The 20,402-nt window shown below is 40.8% G+C and overlaps 1 protein-coding gene across 1 annotated transcript in view; it reads right to left on the bottom strand.

Annotated features, from left to right (window-relative positions):
• Positions 1-8,918: 8,918 nt before the first annotated feature.
• The window catches only part of znf385b (zinc finger protein 385B), a 30,477-nt gene continuing 18,993 nt past the window's right edge, over positions 8,919-20,402 (bottom strand). Inside the window, exons 4-10 of the mRNA XM_022741309.1 lie at positions 15,633-15,769; positions 15,299-15,409; positions 12,277-12,448; positions 11,756-12,142; positions 9,835-10,019; positions 9,437-9,532; positions 8,919-9,188 (exon numbers count right to left, since the gene is read on the bottom strand). Coding sequence (XP_022597030.1) covers positions 8,919-9,188; positions 9,437-9,532; positions 9,835-10,019; positions 11,756-12,142; positions 12,277-12,448; positions 15,299-15,409; positions 15,633-15,769 — 1,358 coding nt within the window. The remainder of the gene's footprint in view (positions 9,189-9,436; positions 9,533-9,834; positions 10,020-11,755; positions 12,143-12,276; positions 12,449-15,298; positions 15,410-15,632; positions 15,770-20,402) is intronic.

Below are 20,402 nucleotides of genomic sequence, written 5' to 3'. Positions count from 1 at the left end.
GGTAAATAGTCAGATTAAATGTAATCACTCTTGACTGATTTAAGAGACTCAAAACCTCTGTGGTTTAGTATTAATTAATTCAGTTTTGGAAGTCAGGATCAATCACATTTGTTTTTAATCGTTCAGGCCTAATATCAATTCAGAGCCCCAAAAAGTTGCAAAGAATTAAATTTTTATAATGGATAAATAATAATATGGAGAAAGTTATTATTAAGTTATATTTCCAAAGATACTAATGATTATTTCTATGCTTCAGTTGTGCAGGTCACGTGGAAGGAATCTCATCTGTCACCAAGATTTTAGAGGTAATTTGAAGACACTACAAGTCTCCGCCGTCACTGCGTGTTCGAGGACTGCATGAATGTGCATTGGTGTCATAATCTACTGGTTCAGGGTGAGACAGCACTGCACTGAAGATGCCTCATCAGCTTTTAACCGGCCTGATCATTTATTACCACAGAGCAGGAGACACTGACTGCGCGGTAAATGATCAAACCAGTCAAAAGCTTCCTGTCCAGTCCAGTTGTGTCTGTCCGATGACCTCGCCTGTACCGGTTTGCTCAGGTAAGATGGATGCTAGGTGACACATCTCTGTTCAAGTCCTTGGCTCCCTATGATGCCACTTGGATCCAGACCACACTTAGCCAGAGACTCATAGTTAAAGAGTGGACTTTGTACAAGCTTAAAAGTAGAGTTGCCACCTCTCACTCTCCTTCGTTTCAGTTGATTAACAGGATTATGTAAGGAAATGGCAGAAGTGACTTGATCATATCAGTGGTTCGTTCAATAAGCCCAGACCTTGAATGCTATTTTTTCTGATAAATATCCCTTGTGTTGTGCCTTTTATAAAATTTCCAATGTCAATTTTTTATTATAAGCAGATTTCTTTCTCTTTTTCTTTTTACATGCATTCAATCATTTTATTACTTTAATCATTGCGCCCTCATTCTTCCTAGTTTTGTGAGTAATTGTGTCTCTGTTGTGTCTGTGATTAACTATTACTGACTGCTGAGCCATTGCAATATTACTTCTAGTATACATTTATACGTAAAACGTTACATGCATTTATCTACTGGTAATGCTTAATTGTCTAATAAATGGCTAATCATAAAAAGAAACAATCTGATGTTAAATGTGCTGTAATGAGATCAAGAGAACAACAGAATAAGACATGTGTTGTCTTCTGTTACAAGCACAAATGATCTGTTTCTTATGGGAAACAGTCTGCAGAGGGAGGAGTATGGGAGCGGGCAGTTTCCCATCAGGGCTCACTGTGTTAACATCCAAGGCCATGTGTGCAACATGTTTAGTGAAAAAGTAACTGCTTGATCATAAATATGTCAGGGAGTAAACACTTTCCACTGAGGAGGAAAAAGGTCATTAATTGTAGATCCTGTCGCAGCTGTTTCAATTTCTGCAGCTCTTCCTCATATTAACCCTCCACACTGTCCACATGTTTTCAGTCCAGTGTCAGTCATAAGTCAACACAGCCCTCATGTAGGCTAAGTGCCCTCTGGCGGACATGAAAGGAGAATTATTATAGTCACATGAAAATCTGTGGGCTCAAATGAGAAGTCTCATTAGAGTCTTCAAGGTCTCATGAGATTCACTTAGGTCACGAAAAAGTCACTAAAGATACATCGGTACCTTTCGAGGTCACATGAAGAGGTTTGTGAGCTAACATGACAATGGTGGGATATTTAAGATCTTGCAACTTGTTTCTTGAGACTAGTTTGGGTTTTCATGAGATCCATACGATCAGCTGAAAATCAAATGGTAACTAATTAAGGTTACATGAGAATCGTTGAGGTCACATGGGGGACCTCTAAGGTCATGAGACTTGTTGAGGTCAAATGAAAGTTGAGGTGACAACTGAGGTCACATGACAGTCTTTAATGTCACATGTGAATGCAGATTTAATTTAAAATGTATTTTTTTAAATTATTATTATTATTACAGTTATTATTTAAAACTATGTCAGTGTTATAACCTTCACGGTGGGTGATGGCGACCTCTGCTGGTGACTTTATAGATGCTCTTTATTTGGGTAGGGAATGTAGAGTACAGGCAACAGTTTCCGCAATATTGATTAATACTATTCAACTAAAATAATATAACTATATATCACACTAACTTAAGTTTAATATGAACATACAGGCTACCAGTTCATTTGCAAAGTGCCTTGTTCTCCTGACAGTAAAGTGCTCACACTTCACTTCTATTTTGACGGTTTAATTTTACTTCCGGTTCACCCTCTCCGATTTTTACACTTAGTTCCACTTGATATTCAATTATCATGGACACTGGAAAAGCAGTTTATTTTCTCGTACTTTCATTTTTATTTAAAACGGAAAAAACTGATTATACTTTAGTACCCGGACCAACGAGATCAGGATCTCGTAGTTATGAGGTCTTACGAAACTGAGGTCACATGAGAATTTTAAGATCACATGGGAGTTTTTGTCATGAGAGTGTCATGAGACTTTAGGTTACACGAGTGTCTGTAATGTCACACATGACTTGTTGATGATACATTAAAATTACTGAGGTCACATGAGCATGTTGAGGTTACATGAGACTCTCATGTAACCTCTCATGTAGCCTCAATGAACTCACGTGACCTTGAAGATTCTCATCATGAGAGTCTTTGAGGTCACAAGAGTTATCAAGGTCAAGACTTGTTGAAGTCTCACAAGAATCATTTTATCTCCCATAGGACTCTGGATCACATGAGGCTCATTGAGGTTACGTGAGACTGTTTGAGAACTCAGGTCATTAAAGTCACATTATCTGTGTTGAGATTACATGGTGAAAAAAATGCAAAACTAGATAAAATTAATAAATATCTCCCGTAACTAATGTCTTTACTTGGTAAGAATGTAGGACTGATGTAGGTTGTTCAGCAGTTTTTAATGAAAACAAAAACAAAAAAAAACAAAGTTACAGAAATAAAATGATAAGGAGAGAAATGTTACATAATCTCAACCTGACAAATTTGCGTTTGCATATCTGCATCATAATCTTCATCATCATCGTCATCATAAAAAAACAAGCTCAGAGAATAAATACTGTACATGAAGAAGTGGTCGGAGGTTCTCTGAAGCAGGAGATGTTGCTTTTTAACATGTCTGAAGAGGACTTAACGCTGCTGTCTGAGCTGAAATATAAAGGAAATATTTGTTTATTTTCACCTTTGAGCAGTTCCTTGCTTTGTCAGCTTCATCAGATCTAATTTAAGTAATTCACCTGTTAAGTATAATCTCTGAAAGGTTTGAATGGTAATGATCGGCTGCAGGGATTGAATATGAACTTGTCAGCCTTTGTTTTGTTTTCTTTGTGCAGAATCTCAGAAAGCTGAATCTGAAGTGCATCACCACGGTTTGAACGTGAATCTTCAAAACCTGAATTTATTCTTAAAATATATTTGGAGAAATTTGATCCAATTTAACATTAAAAATTTTGAAAGAAAATTCAAATTCAGTACCTGTTGGCACAAATAACTTTTCAACTAAACTATGCTCAACTAAAATGTTGTTTTGTAGAAAACTTAAACGCATCAGATGTGTTACAAACAACTCTGCCTGGATCAGAGATGAGTGCAGCAGTTTGGGTGAACTGCTCCTTTAAACACATATTCACTGTTTGCATGTCATATGGATTAATGGAAAATGAGCTTTTATTTTGGAAGCAAAGTGATTAAATCAGATGCATGAGGTTAATTCCAAGCGTGGAGAGAACACACACACACACACACACACACACACACACATACACACACGCGCACGCACACATGCACACACACACACGAACGCACACACACACGCACAGTCTCAGTTTTCAACAAAAACTTTATGACAGTTTGAACAGAAATGCCGACATGTTTACAACATGTCAGCTAGAATCAACGCTTCATTTCAAACAGTGCATCCCTGTTTGCTTCATTCCAGTATTGCAACTCGGCCAAGTATCAAGACTCGGGCTAGTATCGAGACACCCAGACCTCTGTATTGCTGATAAGGAAGCAGAGCGAATGGAGAAGCAGCAGCTGATCTGTACATTATTGCATCATGATGACATCTTTAGACAGAGCAGGAAGTTCAGTTAAGAGCCGAGAGCTCTGTTTTCAAATGAGCGGCTGTCAAACAGCCTCAGTGGAGGTTAATCAGCATCATCAACATGGATTTGACACTTTGTCTTTTTTACAATTACATGTTGATGAGATAGAGTTACTGCACCGTGAGACCAAATACTGCATAGATAAACACAGATACATACACACTTAATGTCCTTACACCTGTTTGTTCATTATTGGAAGACTGAGATGCTTCAAGTTATTCAGGAGGAGGCAGGAAGACAGACAAGAAAATATTGACCATTTGAAACCATAGAAAATAATCAACAATCAACCTGTTTGATTATTGAATGATATGAACACCAGTCAGTTGAGAGGTTTACTGAGTGTTGCTGCTTATATTCTTAATATTTCTGATCCAGTCGTGTGGCTGTGAAGTCTGGTCCACACAGTGCTCCTTAATGTGTTTTAAAGCTGCCATTCATATTCTTTTACCCACTTTCACTTTAAAATAAGATTCATCTTATTGTTTTAGTAATTTTAGATTTTTGTTTTTACTATTTTGTTTTTTTTTTTGTGAAATACTTTGTAAATGTGCTATACAAATAAATAATTTCATTATTGTTATTATTCAAATAAAAATAAGTGCTTGGATAGACATTTTGAAGTAAGAATTCCCAAATAATAATGTTTATTTTATATTATTGCTTGAAAATGATTAACATTTTTTATTTCAACCGTAAACATCTTATTTTGCATGTGGTTCATAAGGCCAATGAATAAAGTTAATAAACGCTTTACACTGCAAAACACCAATTAAAACACAGCTTATAGATATGTTCTTATATTTACAAAAGCAGCTGTTCAATCACTGACATTTATTTGTAGTTTTTTTAAAAAGCAACAAAATGAGTAAATTTATTCTTGTGATTTTTTCCCCATTAAAAGATAGTTTCACATTTTTTCAAGTTTAGCGTCATACAACACTCATGTTTATTTCAAGAGTTATTGGTCATGTAATTGTTCCTCTTGTCCATATTGACTATAAATAAAATGCGCCCCTATACTTTAAGCAGGGTTTTTATGGTCATGATAAACCCGGAAAAGTCATGGTGTTGAAAAGTTTTGGAAAAAACACAACATCCGAAAAGGTTTTGGAAAAGTTGTGGAAAATATTTTCTTCAGTTTTAAACACAACCTGTATATTTTTTAAATGACATAACACTGGAGAAGACACACATCAACACCCACATCACTCCGACCGATCACACTTTTTCAACTCAACCAATCAGATTTTGAGTATGATTGCTTCAGTTCTTTGTATTATTAATTAATTAATCACAGAGCAGAGCAAGTGACTCCTCCAGGTAAAACTCAGTTCAGCTGATTGGTTAAATTATTGACAATGCTGATAGCCAATAAGAGAAGAGTCTTCAGAACCTGGAGATAAACAGACTGAGTGGAAAAGACTCACAACAACTGGTCCTGTCAGATGGGGGAGGAGCTTTTGCACCTCATCTTTAAGTTTGTGTGAAGTTTTCTTTTACTTTCTATGGTTTCACCTGGTTCTGTGAAACCCTTTCACGACTTTTAAACAACCTGCTGATCATCTTAATTTTATGACTTGAAAACCTAAAAACACTGATGAAAGTGATCATTACAGCCACAATATAAAAGCGACGGACAGACAAAACAATATCCCGAAGTTGAGCATGGAAGTTCATTCATGAGGGTGATCAGTTTGTGTGACAGAATAACCTCGACTAAAAGGTCCACTTACGAGATTTTTTTCTGAGCTTTCAGTCGTATTGCATAGTCATCTTTAGCGAACGGAGCTAGCTCAAGCTTCATTACAAAACACAACGAGAATATAAAGCAAACTTATTGCTACACATGTCAGCATAAAAGCGTGAAAGCGTAGCATGGGGTCCTTACAACATACTGACGGCACCGCACAATCATATGCCAGCCAAACATGAAAACAGCACAGTAAGAAAATGTTTTCAAGTCATCACGACATCTACAATGGCAGCACAGACTCGCTACTCATGACAAAACCACGCTTCTAAAATGCTGTTAAAGACTTTAAAGACTGCTGTACTGCATCTGAACTTGAGTATTTTGTTCTTTTTTTTTTTTTCATTTTCATTTTCTTTTCCCTTTCTTCCTCTCAGTTAGCAGGTCATCATGTCACAGAAATTCTGATTATGGTTGATGTCGGCTGACGAATTGTCGTTTTGTCTTGTGAAAACTTTAAGAACCCATCTGCAGCCCTCAGATGTTTCAAGTGTTAAGAAAGCTCAGGTCAGTCATCTGTTTTACTGTTTCATAAAAACATAGCATCTGAGCCCTTTAAAGTGACTGAGGATATAAATGGCTGCTTTCTATAGATGTCAGGACGTATTTACGCGCTACGCACTCACGTGGGATGACGACAAGTTTTTCTTTTGATGTTTTTTCTTTCTTTCTTTCTCCCGGATGTCAGCAGTCACCAAGTACTTAGAGGTGGTTTGTTTGACACATTTTTCACATCTATTGCATGTCTGTCCATCCTGCATTTTTGCCCATTAGGGGAGTATTTCCTTGTCCTAATTGAGAGTCTAAGGACAGATGGCGTTATATGCTGTACAGATTGTGAGGCCCCTTGAGGCAGATTTGTGATTTGTAGTATAAAATAAAATGGCTTGAATTTAAAATACTAATAAGATCCAGTCATAATGAAAATATATATACAATATTAAGCAATATATAGAGGGTGAATGGACTGGGAGAGGTGGGGTATAAAGTGACATAAAAAATATCCCTCAGTGAATGAACATTGAACACAACATGAGGTCGTGCTGTAGATCGTGCAGTTGTTTGAAAGTCGTGAAAAAGCTTTTGGTAAATATTTACAACATACACTGTAAAATAAATTATCAGAGCACAGGAAACGCAACCAGAGAAATGTTAATATTTTGTTTTGATCATGGAAATTGAATAAGCTTATTTAAGGAAAATGTTCCTTTGCTGTTGCAGGTTGTGAAAAGTTCCAGTGATGTGTTAAAGTCTTCAAAAGTTCCTCCTTGTGATAAAAGCTTAAGTTAAAAGTTCTGCTCAGACGCTTTAAACTCCAGAAAGTTCTGGTGAGATTCAGCAGGAGGAAGGTGGAGAGGAAGAAAACCCGACAGAGTGAGTGTACGCACCTGGCAACAGTCAGTATGAAAGGCCTTCTTCACTGTAAGACCAGGGAATTAGTCTGATCCAGAGTCCAGAGTTAGTCTGTACCACAGCGGCAGTGGAGACGACAGGGACGACATCAGGTACAGACAGAGGTGTGGACATCAGACATGAGGAGAAAGAGGAGTTCATGTTCTCGCATTTCAATTCCAAACATACAGCACGAGAACAAGCAACAAACTGTCCTGAATCAATCCTGATGTGACTTTCTGTTGAGGATTATTACCTGTTAAAGCTGGTTCTCATTTGGATTTCATGATGCCATAAATCCACAAGAGAAAGTTAGGCTAGTTTAGGGTCCCCAACAAATGCACCATTTCATCCTGTTTAAGTGACATTTGTTTAAATCTACAGTGTTCAGCTGTTTTATGAAATTACTGAACCTTTTTTTAAAATGAAACTGCACACTTGTGAACTTTTTTTACGTCTTCAGTAGGAACCAAAAGTGACAAAGACAGCGTATGGAGGTCAGAAAGTATCAAGAAATGACCTAATACATTGTTGGTTTTGGTCTTTTCGAGGGATTTGTTGACAGTGTTAATGATATAGAACGACACCAGTTTTATCCTTTAATTTTTCTTTCTCCACTTCGCAGTTTGTTTGCTCGAGATGTTGTATGTTAGGAACAAGTTGAACGTGAACGCAGGGAGGCTTGAGGGAGGACATCTGCGACACCACAGTCTGGTACGACATGAAGATGTAGCTGCAGTAGTCATAGCAGTGGCATATTTCATGATGGAGGACGTCGGCTGAGTTCTCTGACATCTTGTTTGTGCTGGTTATTTGTTCGGACAGGATCAGTCCCCCTCCAAACTCTGAAGACCTGACCCAACTGGACCTGAACCGGGTTCTGGGTCCAGACTTTCTTATCCACCTTTGTGTCTGGGCTCAACTGAAGCTGCATCTTTAGACTGAAAATCAGAATACAGAAAACGCCAGTGTGTCTTCACCGTCTTCCTTCGAGATTTCTTTAGATTCTGCTTCTCAGTTCTGGTTCCTCCTGAATCCTGTTTCTGATTCTTGTCATCTCAATCAAACCAAAAAACTCCAGCTTTATTTTCAGCAGATTTAGCGCTGCCACAAATAACATGAACAGTTATAAATGATGAGGTACTTTGGGATTGTTTTTGGTAATAAGGTCCAAACAAAAGTGTGAATATTCGCACATGTTGACTGTTTCACTTGGTTTTCTTTGAGGTGGACATCCTCTATCTGCTGAATCTGGGACATTACGGAGACAACAATGAAGTTTTCCAGGGCCACTTTCTTTTTTAGAAAATTGGTGCAATTCTTTAATATTTTCATGACTGCATAAATAAATTTCCTGGTTCCTGGTTCTTTGCGACTGGTTCTGCTTGGGTTCAGCTCTGTGGTTTATTTAAAGCAACACGTTCATTTTCGGTTTGCTTCAGCTGGTTTCGGACCCACGATCCAGACAGAAGGAGGCTCTGTCCTCTCATGTCTCTTTGTGAAGCCTCAGTCAGGTGAGAAGGTTGCAGGTTTGAATCCCTGCAGACATGATGGCAGAGCTGATGTCTCTTCTGACTTTTCTGCCCCCGTAGCTCCAGCAAACTGGAGGTCAGAGGTCAAAGGTTGCCAGTTCGACTCCCCACCGCCACCTCTGTCATCAGTAGGGCGTGAAGAGAATCGATCCTTGGCTCGCTCTGATTGGTCCAGGAGCCGGACGCAGGAAGGAGGCGGTGAAGATGGACGAGGGGGCTGGAGGGCGAGCGTGGAGAGAGATGGCAGGGGTGAGGGGTGAGGAGGTGGGAGTGAGGAGGGGGGCGGAGGCGAGAGAGGAGGGAGGGAGCGTGATGGAGGAGGTGAGGGAAGAGGGCGGAGGAGCGAAGGGAGTGGAGAGGAAGGAGGGAGAGAGGGAGGGCTTCACCAGCTCCTTCTGAGGAGGAGAGGAGACAAGGAGGGTAGAAAAGTAAAGGAAACGAGGAGAGGAAATAGGAAACAGGGAAAAAGGACAGGCAGACAAGGAAAGGAAAGGAGAGGTAACAAGGAGAAGAGATGGGAGGAGACAAGATGAGAGGAGAGGGGACAATATATTAATCTTTGTCTATTTTATTGATTGGTTAATCAATATTGTTTCAGACCTGCTTCTGCACAACACTGAACTGAAATATGAGAGACACTCACAGTGAGAGAGTTTCTCTGCTGTTTGTTATAGGGGCTGTATTTGGGTTTGCTGGGTTTTCCTGCCACTCTGTCCTTGTGCCTCCTGCTGGAGATGTGCTGCAACAACAACAACACACACACACACACACACACACACACACACACACACACACACACACACACACACACACACACACACACACACACACACCACACACACACACACACACCACACACACACACACACACTGAAGACAATGCCTGATGGAACTCGTAAGAACTAGTTTGTGTTGGGCAACCTGTTTTAATTTGCATCCGGCTACAGAACAGGAATAAGTTACCAATGAAGGATTTGGGTTTGTATAAAGCAATGTTAATGTAATGTCGTTATACTGTTTGTGCCCTCTGTGTGTTCCTACCTGTTTGAGTTGGATCTCAGAGTTGACGTGGACGTCACAGATCTGACAGTGGAAGGTTTTGTTCTGCAGGCCGGAGCCCTTCAGCCCGGAGCTGCTGCCGTTCTTCAGCTTGGCTCCGGGTCGAGGGTAGGCCTTGATCGGCCCGGCGCCGCTCCGAGCCTCCAGCATCGTCTTGTGCTTCGAACCTGAAAATAGAAGACGCATGGAAACCGACTTCTATGAAATGAGATACAAAATGTCAGTGTGGGTTTTGCAGCTTTAAAGCCATGCTGATGTTTTTTTTAACATTTCATCCCATGAACAAACTTTTTACACTTTAAATTCTTGTTGCACATTTTTCAGTCCATCAGTTTTCATCTGATTTCCCTCCCTCCAGACAGACACTAGTTTCAGTTCATTTCTATGAATGTCACTGGACTAACATATGTAATTAATCCTCAATGATGTGACCCGAGCCGCCGCCATTATCACTTTGGGGCAAGGATAAATTTTGACCCCACTGGGGATAAAAATAATTCAGCAGAGGCAGGGAAATATAGACCAGAGGGGGATAAACTCCTGGCACCTGTCATGTGCATGCCAGTTAAACATCATGTGCATTTCCACCTCTTTAATTTAATAAATTCAACAGTATAATGATGCTATTATCAAACACTTTGTTGGTAGCGGTGGTGTGAACCGTGGGCTTAGGCCTATGTGTCTTGTTATGGGCAGTCACCCAGCCGCCCGGGCTTCCTAACTGCTCAGGAGCTGCCAGGAAGTGAAACCACGCTTCCCATTCACTGAGCCTCGCCTCCATTATGGCAAACAAACTACATTTATCACATTTAACATTATCATGAAAGAAGGAATAACTAAACATAAGACACACTGAGCAAGACAGAGCAAGAGAGTGGGAGGGAGAGAGAGAGAGAAGTCATCGGTAACTGCTAAGCTAAAGTAACTAGCAGATATGAATAGCGCGTAAACAGCAACGCAAGCAACTAGAAACGAGACAATACACTCACTGCAGCACGTGAGCACAGCAGTAAAAGTCCTGTTAAGAAATAAAGGGTTTCTGTCCATTGAAACACTAGAGCGTTTTTAATTTGAAAGTTACATGAGGTGTGGAGTTTGAGTGAGTGAATTAACTTTTACAGGGCAAACAGGAGTGGATCAAAATGAGGCATCGCACTGTAATACCTCTACGATCAACGATTCATGATGAAACAGAGGAAATTAGAAACGAAGACCTGCCTCTAATAAAGGCCTGTTACCTTCGGCATTTGAAGTAAACAGTTGATGTAACGGAGACTTTTCGCACCAAATCACTTTCAAAGAGTAACAGCCAACACTCAGCCAACCAATGGCATAACCTCATCACTCAGTCACTCACTCACAGACATTCAAAATTAGGTGACTTAACTTTGTCTAACTCAGGGTTGGTACAAAGTCAAAGACAAAGTCAAACCATTCAGTTCACTGATCAGTCGGAAAGTCTAAACTATAACATCAGCAGTAACATTAATCCATTCAAACTGAGACTTGAGAGTACCGTTACTTCTACAGTGTCCAGTCACATATATAACACATGGCCAAAAGTAAGTGGACATCTGTACAACGATGTTGAACATCTCATTCCAAAGCCATGGGCATTAATCTGTTGCTGGAACCACTTTGCTGTCTTAAGGCTTTGCACCAGATTTTGGAAACTGGCTGCAGGGTTTAGCTTGAGCCATTAGCCTCGGCACTGCTGTTGAGTGATGAGTTCTTCTTCCATTTCTTTATTGACCTGGCTTTGTTCATGGAGGCACTGCAGTGCAGCCACCTGTATGTTTGTCTTTCCTCTCAGTATGTGTGAGTCGTGTCATGTGAAAGATTGATCAACATGGACTCCCTACTGGTTAATGTTTTATGTCGGCGTCATCTCGTTACTCCTCACCTGCATTATGAGCCTCCAGCTGAGACAGAGAGTTGACAGCAACTTTACAGAGAGAGCAGTACAGCAGCTTCTTGGCCTTCTCCTCCTCGGACTCTACTGAGAGAGGAGCATCCTGGGAGGAGGCCTGGGAAGGAGGAGGAAGAGGGGCAGGGGATGAAGAGGAGGTGACAGGAGCCGGAGGAGGGGGAGGAGGAGAAGCTTTGGAAGAGGCAGAGGAGGAAGAAGAGGACGAGAGGCCTGGAGCGGGGAGAGCGGAGGGAGGACTGGAGGGGGGAGGCTCACTGCCTGCTCTGCTAGAGGAGGGGGAGGAGGAGGAGGGAGGGGAGGAGGAGGGGAGGAGGAAGGCTTTGAGAGGAGAGGAGGAGTCGGTGATGCTGGATAAGAATTCTGGAGGGAGGAGGAGAAGGAAGAAAAAGGAGGAAAAAAAGAAGAGGAAGAAATTTTGTGATACAAAAAAAACAAACTCATCGCAGAATCAGCAACAACATTCAGATCAGTGTTAATCAGCAGATGAACTCAACCTGTGTGCTGATTGGTGCTGCTGTTAGCTGAGACATGAGGGGCGGGGCCAGCAGGGCTAGAGCTGCTCCCATTGGTCTCTGCAGTGATTGACAGCTTGGCCTTGGCCTTGTTCTCCTGAGACTTGAGCTTCTTGGCGTGACGGCTGCCTCTGTAATGAGCCTCTGCCTGAGACTGGCCAAGAGACACACAGAGACAGAGAAGTTTTATTTTTCATTTCGGGCTTTTTTCTGTCGTCTGGATCTAAAGACATGAAATCCTGATGCTACATCCTGTTCAAAAATAATCATAATCATAAAGAAGCAACACACTCCCACCAGCACAGACCCCTGAACTCCCACTAAGAGTCAACAGCCATGCCAGCTGCTCTGTGAGAATGTACTCGGGTGTGGTGATGCTTTGAGCTAAAGCTGATGAAAATGTCATTAGTTTTGCGTTGTATTCGGTCGTAAACCAAATCACTTAACAAATTAAAAATATTTGACCTGATGATAATGCTAGATGAAAAGTGAGCTAATGACCAAAGTCATTACAGTTCATCCTTTACGGACCATGAATGTCAGATGTGGTCTGGACGACCTGAGTGCATTCTGACTACAACAGTCTTACACCTGCATTCACATGCGTTTTATCCTGGTTCAGATCAGACATCCAGATACAGATCACATGTTAAAACCAGGTGGAGATGGAGTCGTAGGTCAACACAGGCTTTACGTGTGTGTGTGTGTGTGTGTGTGTGTGGGGGGGGGTTTGGGATATATATGTACTGTACTTGAAATGTGGAGCCTCAATAGTGCTGTAGTCTGAACAGTCCAGATAAACAGATGATCTCTACACTGTAAAAACCCGTTCATGTTAGGTGTCACCACAGCGTAACGAGCCCTGGGCAGCAGTGTGTCACTACACTGTAACAAAACCATGTTAACAGTGTCCTCATGTGACTGTCTGAAAACATCATGACTCAACTTTTACCCAGCTTATTAGACTGAGTTAATAGTCCTCTCTCTCTCTCCTCTCCTCTTTCCCTCCACTCCTCTCTCTCTCCTCTCCACTCCTCTCCTCTTTCCCTCCACTCCTCTCCACTCCTCTCTCTCTCTCCTTTCTCTCCTCTTCCTCTCCTCTCCTCCTTTACGTCTCTCTCTCTCCCCTCTTCTCTCCTCTCCTCTTTCTCTCCACTCCTCTCTCTCTCCTCTCTTCTCTCCTCTCCTCTCTCTCTCCTCTCCTTTTCCTCTCCACTCCTCTCCTCTTCCTCTCTCTCTTCCCTCTTCTCTCCTCTCCTCTCTCTCTCCTCCCTTCTCTTTCTCTCCTCTCTCTCTCCTACCTCCTCTTTCTCTCCTCTCCTCTCTCTCTCCTCTCTCTCTCCTCTTTCTCTCCTCTCTTCTCTCCACTCCTCTCCTCTCCTCAGCACTGATTCCTGTTTTCATGTTCACTCATGCATAATTTTACCAGCTCATAAATTAGTCACGTTTGATTGGCGTGTCACTAACGAGGCAGATCGTTACCTCTCAGCAGTCATTATGTGAATGAGCTGAGTGTCGTTTACACAGCATAGAGTGGTAGGGGTTACACCTGTTTATATACACCTGCTGTTGTGTGAACGCCTGACAGAATAATCCAACACACAAAAACAAACTAAAACACTGTAAAGTATCACACAGCCTAAGCTCCACCACTTAGCAGCATTAAGCACCATATAAAAACATTTTCCTTAGTAGCTCTGTGCAGACTTAAAAAAAAAAAAAGCCCACTGGAAATCTCCTTTAAGCAACACAACAACAACAATAACAACATTTTAGGAACTCTTCTTCAGTACACCACGTTCATGGTTGTGTTTGCAGTACAGAGACAGATCCAGGACATTTTTAGTCTGGCTTAGAAGGAACTGTTAGCCTAGGTCCTGCAAAAGTGAAGGTTAAGGTTAAGTCATTTTCAGTATCATTTAAATAAAAAAAAAGACTGCTGTGTCATTATCAACAAATAGGGCAAGCTATGCCAATATTAGCAAGAAAGCTAAATGTATTGGATGTTAAACTGTTCATTGTTATATTGTTGAAAACAGTTTTAATTAATTTTCCAGTCCTGAAACCACAGACCTTAGTTGCTAATGAGCTTGTATTTGTGAGCTACAGAGCTAACATTACTCTGCAAACATGTTGGCTTATTATCTAACAAGCAACCGAGGGATATGTTAAAGGAACAGTCCATTATTTTGTAAAAAAAACAACACTTGTTCTCTGTCTCCCCTGGAGTATGTGTATCAGTTTCATCTCTGCACAGCCAGAGATACAGAAGGTCCAGGAGTTGTTTAAAATCAGACAGCGTTGGAGGTGTGAGAAGAGCTATTTTTTCACTTTTGATGCTTCTCCCTGCTCCTAGTATTTGTACCAAGCTAAATCAAACATATGCTGGGCCTATCACTGTACTCATGGACGGACTATAAGACAACAGGGTAAATGGATGGGAGCAAGAACCCCAGACTGAATAGAGATGTCTTATGTGATGGATTTTATTTTTGGTTTTTTTTGTCTCTTTGCTGTAATTTTGTGTCCCTCTACGGTCGTTCTGTGTCTGTTTATTGTATCTGTTGTTGTTTTGCATCTCTTTGCAGGTGTTTTTCACCTCTTCATATTCATTTTGTGTCTCTTTATGGCTGTTTATTATCTCTTTGTAGTCATTTTCTGTCTCTTTGTAGTCATTTTGAGTTTTTTTGCATGCACTGGGTGTCACTTTGTGGTTAGTTTGTGTCTCTGTGGTCATTTAGTGTCTCTTTGTCTCTTCATTTTGAGTTTCTTTCAGTGACTTTTTTTCAGGTGTGCCCAGTGAACCCGTTCAGTAACCTCATCATTTATGAACTGGAAGCACACAGAGATTAACCTGACATTCATTTCCTCATGGAAGACCAGGATTTCCAGAAATGTCAGATTGTTCCCTTGAACCTGCTTCAAACATTCTGATCACAGCAGGAACCAAAGTGCAGGTGAATCACATTAGAGGAAGCTGATCATTGAGGCATGAACAACTTACATCAGAGTTGAACCTCAGTTGACAAACGTTACAGGAGATGACCTGTTTCTTCTTGGGCACCATGGTAACACCAAATGTGTGGTTGATGACGGCCTTCTGCACCGGGTCCATCTGCAGGAGACACACAGAGGTCAAAGGTCGCCGGCCTGCTCAGGATGAACAGAGGCTGACAGAGTGACAGGTCTCTTTATCACAGTCAGTCTACAGAGCCTACAGCTACAACACACTGTCACTTTTACTGTCCTTCACACACACACACACACACACACACACACACAACACACACACACACACACACACACACACACACACACACACACACACACACACACACCGTGTTGAAGTTTGGAAAAAGTCCAACTGGCGACGTCGTCTCAACAGGGAAGGACAGGAACGGTTTCATCATCACTGAGGGGCCGGTGGCACCTATCAGCCCCGGCAACGCCCCGCCTACTGCACCACACCCACTTCCTGCAAAGAGAAGACCAGTTTGAATTATTGATTTTCTAATAACTGAGCGACGAAACTACTATTGATCTGAGTGCTCTATATTTCCTAGATTGCCGCTATATCCTTTCAAAATGGCTGAACATTCAGACGTGGAAAACATGTGGCAGCTGGTTTTGAAAACTTTACGGAGTTCGCAGCAAAACTTCAGTCACAAAAAAACTGTTTAATTCTTCAAATGTTCTTGCAGAGAGCCTCTTTCTGCTTCTTCACTGGACACTGAAGAACAGAAGCAGCGACAGCACTCTACTAAGTCAGCACTTAACACCCCAGCCCCCTTTTTGGCAGATATCACAGCTCACAAACACTTTGTGTAACAGCTAAGAGTCTTTCTATTCTTGATTTAGGAATTTTCACCCGCTCTTGCAGCAGATCACTTCAAGTCAAGAGATATTTTTAGGCTGTCTTGCACACACAGCATGTTTAAGATCTATGTACAGATTTTCAGTGATGTTCAAATCAGGGGACTGTGAGGAGCCGTTCCACAAGCTTCAGCTTGTACTGCTTGAAGTAGATGATGGTGGAATCTTGAGGTCTGCTTTAGATCATTGTCCTGTTGCAGAAGCCAGCCTCTTTTCACTGTCCCTTTCTTCACTGACTGCAGGACATTTACATCCAGAATTGTGCTGGATAGAATGGGATCCATTCTTCTCTCTAACCATACTATGTTTTTTGTGCCACTAGCTGCCAAACAACCCCAAAGCAGAATATTTCCACTCCTACACTTGGCAAGGAGGGAGTTACTAACTACTGACTTTTGTAACTTTTGCAAATGCCACAGTTATTGTTTTTTTCTTTTGTGTGTGCGTGTGTTAACATTTGATGGCTCGTTTTCTGTGTCTGTTTGTTGCAGGATTTGTATTTACTTCTTTTCACTTCAACAATTAACAATCCCAACAAGGTGTCCCTTCATGCTGCTTTCACACCATGTCTGGAAAATGGGAAGATCGGGAAAAACCTTGTTGGGAGCATTCACTTCACACATTGTTCAAAGATAGTTTTCCCCACAGCTCGGCTTGTAATCATTTCAGTAAAGACATAAGTCAGCTACTTTCTATCGTGTCACATATTTCTATTTCTAGAAAATGAGTGGAACCCCTTAAAAAAAAAAAACAGTGTATATGTAGCTGGGTTTGGCTGAATTAGTTGTAGAAATGTTAACATTGGATTTAATATGAAAGTAAAAAAAGTTTTGTGATACTTCTCTAGTTATAATAAATTACATTCATTTAAAAGAGGCTTTTATCCAAATAACAGTTTTAAGGTTCATTGTCATGTTTAATTAATGACTCAGAAGTTAAAGTATGAGGTTGATGTGAATTTTCCCACTCTGCTCATAGTTACTGTCTGAACAGAATTAAACTAAAATCTAATTTTAACTTTGATACTGAGCCGAAGAGGCTGTACGTATATTGAGGCAACTGAGTTATGAGATACACCATTGGACAAGAAAGCATTTTAGCGTTGAACCTCAACAAAGATGTTGCTGAGTGACATGGACTCTTCTTGGCAAAGCCGTTGAAGAGCAAATGGAGGAAATCCATCTCTTTCTCATGTTTGTGTTGTTTCAACCTGGAGACCTGAGCAGCTGATCTCATCCACTTTACAGTAACAACATGAAGAACATATGGAGCTGCAGCTGCTGGAGGCAGAGAGAGGCAATAATATAGAGAGAAAAACAGAGAGAGAAGGTGATTGAGCGGCTACGATAATGAGTCCATGTGTCCAGTTGCCACGGGGGGCAGGAAGAGCGGCTCTGTACATCTCAACTCTCCTTCACTGTTTGTTAAAGAGACACAAACTACTTTTACTCAGATGCCTAAAATGGGAGCCAAGACGACCAAATCAAGTCCAGTCATTCAAAAATTACAGAACGATCATAACCATAAACCACTGCCTAACAATACACAGTTAAAAGCCACCAAGAGTCGAATCAAGACATTGTTTTTTGAGTCACTCATGTGGGCAGTGGGCCAGTTCAGGAAAAGTGGTGACGAATCTGAAGTCTGAGCCCAAATGAAACCTGTTTGTTCCCAGTTACATACAGCATGAGGAGGTGTTACATGTTCATCTGCAGTGTGCATGAAGACAATACAGTAGATCTGACCAAGAAGAAGCATATTTCTTCTGTCAGTGTACGTTTTTAGTCACATCTTATAGAAACCCTGCAGTGAATTATTTCATAACAACAGAGTGTGGGTGGAAACACTGAGAGCAACTGAATCAGCCCTGCCGGAGGAGGAGGAGGAGGAGGAGGAGGAGGAGGAGAGGTTTTGGTCTTATTGGTTTTGTCCATCTGTCGAACTCAAGTAAATCCACTCTATCCCATTTTAAATAAACTATAAACCAGCCAAACCAATTCTGAATGTCTTATAATTCAGTCATTCCCATCCCTGCCTTATAATGGACAATAACTTATTGACAACCATTCTAGATGCACTAAAACTCATTCCAGCCCACTTTAATTGCACTAACTGTAATCCAAAATCAAATTTAACCCATTGTTACTGATTCTAAATCATTCTAATTTTAATTGCACTTATAACCATTTAAAGCATTTTAAACAACCCATTCTAAATGACGCACTGTAACCCATTCTGAATGCCTTATAAATCATCCTAACCCATTCTGTATCCACTATAGCCCAAACTAGCCCATTTTAATGGTGATGTCACCCATTTAACCCATGCTAAATGTCTTGTAGTTCATACAAACCCATTTTGTAGGCACTACAACACATTCTTGCCCATTTTAATTACACTATAACCTAGTCTTAATTTACTATAACCCACTCTGTACGCACCATCACCAACTCTAGACCATCTTAACTCATTTTAAAAGACTTACAACCAATTATAATCCATCAGAAATGTACTACAAGTCATTGTAATGCACTCTAAAGACACTATGACCCAGTTTAATGCAAAGTATAACCAATTGTAACCAACCTTAAATAAACTATTAAAATAAATACATTATAATCCATTCTGATTGCACTATAACCCACTTTAAATACCTTATAATCTATTCTAACTCATTCTAAATTCCTTATAACCTTTTCCAATTCCTCTTTCATCATCTACATGCACAATAACCCTTTGTAACCCATTGTAACATGTCGTAAATCCAGTTCTAGCCTTTGCAGATGAGAATGAAAGTTTTAAATGCTGATCTAAATACAATGGATTGAGAGGTTTGATTTAAGAAGTATCCAAGCCAAACCAGACCAGACCAGACCAGGTCAAGCCAGGCCAAGCCAGGCCAGGCCAGGCCAGGCCTGGGCAGCTGTGTGTGTTTTCAGACTGACATTAGGCTAGCTGTGGATTAGCAGTGTGTCACGATGCCGCTCTCTGAGTTTGCCCTCATATAGCAGAGCTGTGAGTCAGTGTCTGTATTTACCACGACAGCTCTTTATTAAGTTCAGAACAACATGACACAACACAACGCTGTAATCAAACACATGTAGCCGGACACACGACAGCTCAGATCAGTGTCTGGATCAGCTGTTATTAGCTGGAAGATTATTTATGATAGTAAATACAGATTAGTGTCTATTTTTAAAGATGGTGTGATGTGTCAGCTTGGTGGACCTGCCAAAATAAAAGCCTCGCCTTCAATAATACATTGAAGATGTATTATTGTATTATCACAGTGAAGATGTAATGCTAGTAAATTAAAAAAAGAAATTATTTGGACCCACTATGCAGCAGAAAAGTATTCATTAACCTAATATGTCTGTCACAGATTTTATTGGCAGTATTTAGTAGATACTGTAATTGACAGTTTTTTCATATCCTGTTAGTGCAAAATAACAAATAACATTAAATTATTGTCCACTAACTGCTGAGATGAGAGCACTGTCAGCATTAGTACTTCATGGTATACTGGGTGTAGACTACGTGACCCTCTCGGCATCTGTGGATGACAGTTTAAGGAAATATGGGAGAGTCACTTAACTGATTTAGAGGACATTTGAGCAGATTAGTTTACATAATAGACTGTGCAGTTTGCTCAATAACTAAAAATACATGTTGAAGTGGCTGTGACTGGTCAACAACACTTCATAACATCGTCACAGTGTATGGCCAATGGCTTGTGATCAGGCGTGCTGCTTTCCTGCTGACTCAGAAGGTGGAGTTGGTCAGGTCTAACTGAAGTACACCAACACTAGCTGGCATTATTTTTACACTTTTACCAAACCCCTACAACCTCCTGAAAAATGACTGCAACCAACTCAAGGATAATCCGAACCACCTTAAAAACCCTTACACCCTCCTGAAGGACCAACAACACGACAAAAGAAGCTGATTGACCCTCATCAAGGATCAGCAGAGCAGAACCATCGAAGCGCCTTCACATAATTTCACCATGACCCTCCACATGAGAAACAAACTAGTTCATATAATGTGTCTTCGGACCTTGCCTCTCCACTGAGGCATTTCTAAGTGTTGCTCTGTTTGTACATGTGAGAAGCGACAGAAGTAGTTGTCTCAAGTATGAGAAAAGAGCTTGAGACTTGATCAAATCCTTCTTACTTTCTCACTGAAGCGGATGTACTGGTTGTCTATGTTGAGGAGTTCTGTCGGATACAGCCACC

Source organism: Seriola dumerili, unplaced genomic scaffold (assembly GCF_002260705.1).
Source record: "Seriola dumerili isolate Sdu_G_001 unplaced genomic scaffold, Sdu_1.0 BDQW01000052.1, whole genome shotgun sequence".
Taxonomy (NCBI): Eukaryota; Metazoa; Chordata; class Actinopteri; order Carangiformes; family Carangidae; genus Seriola; species Seriola dumerili.
This window is presented reverse-complemented; position numbering and strand designations above follow the sequence as displayed.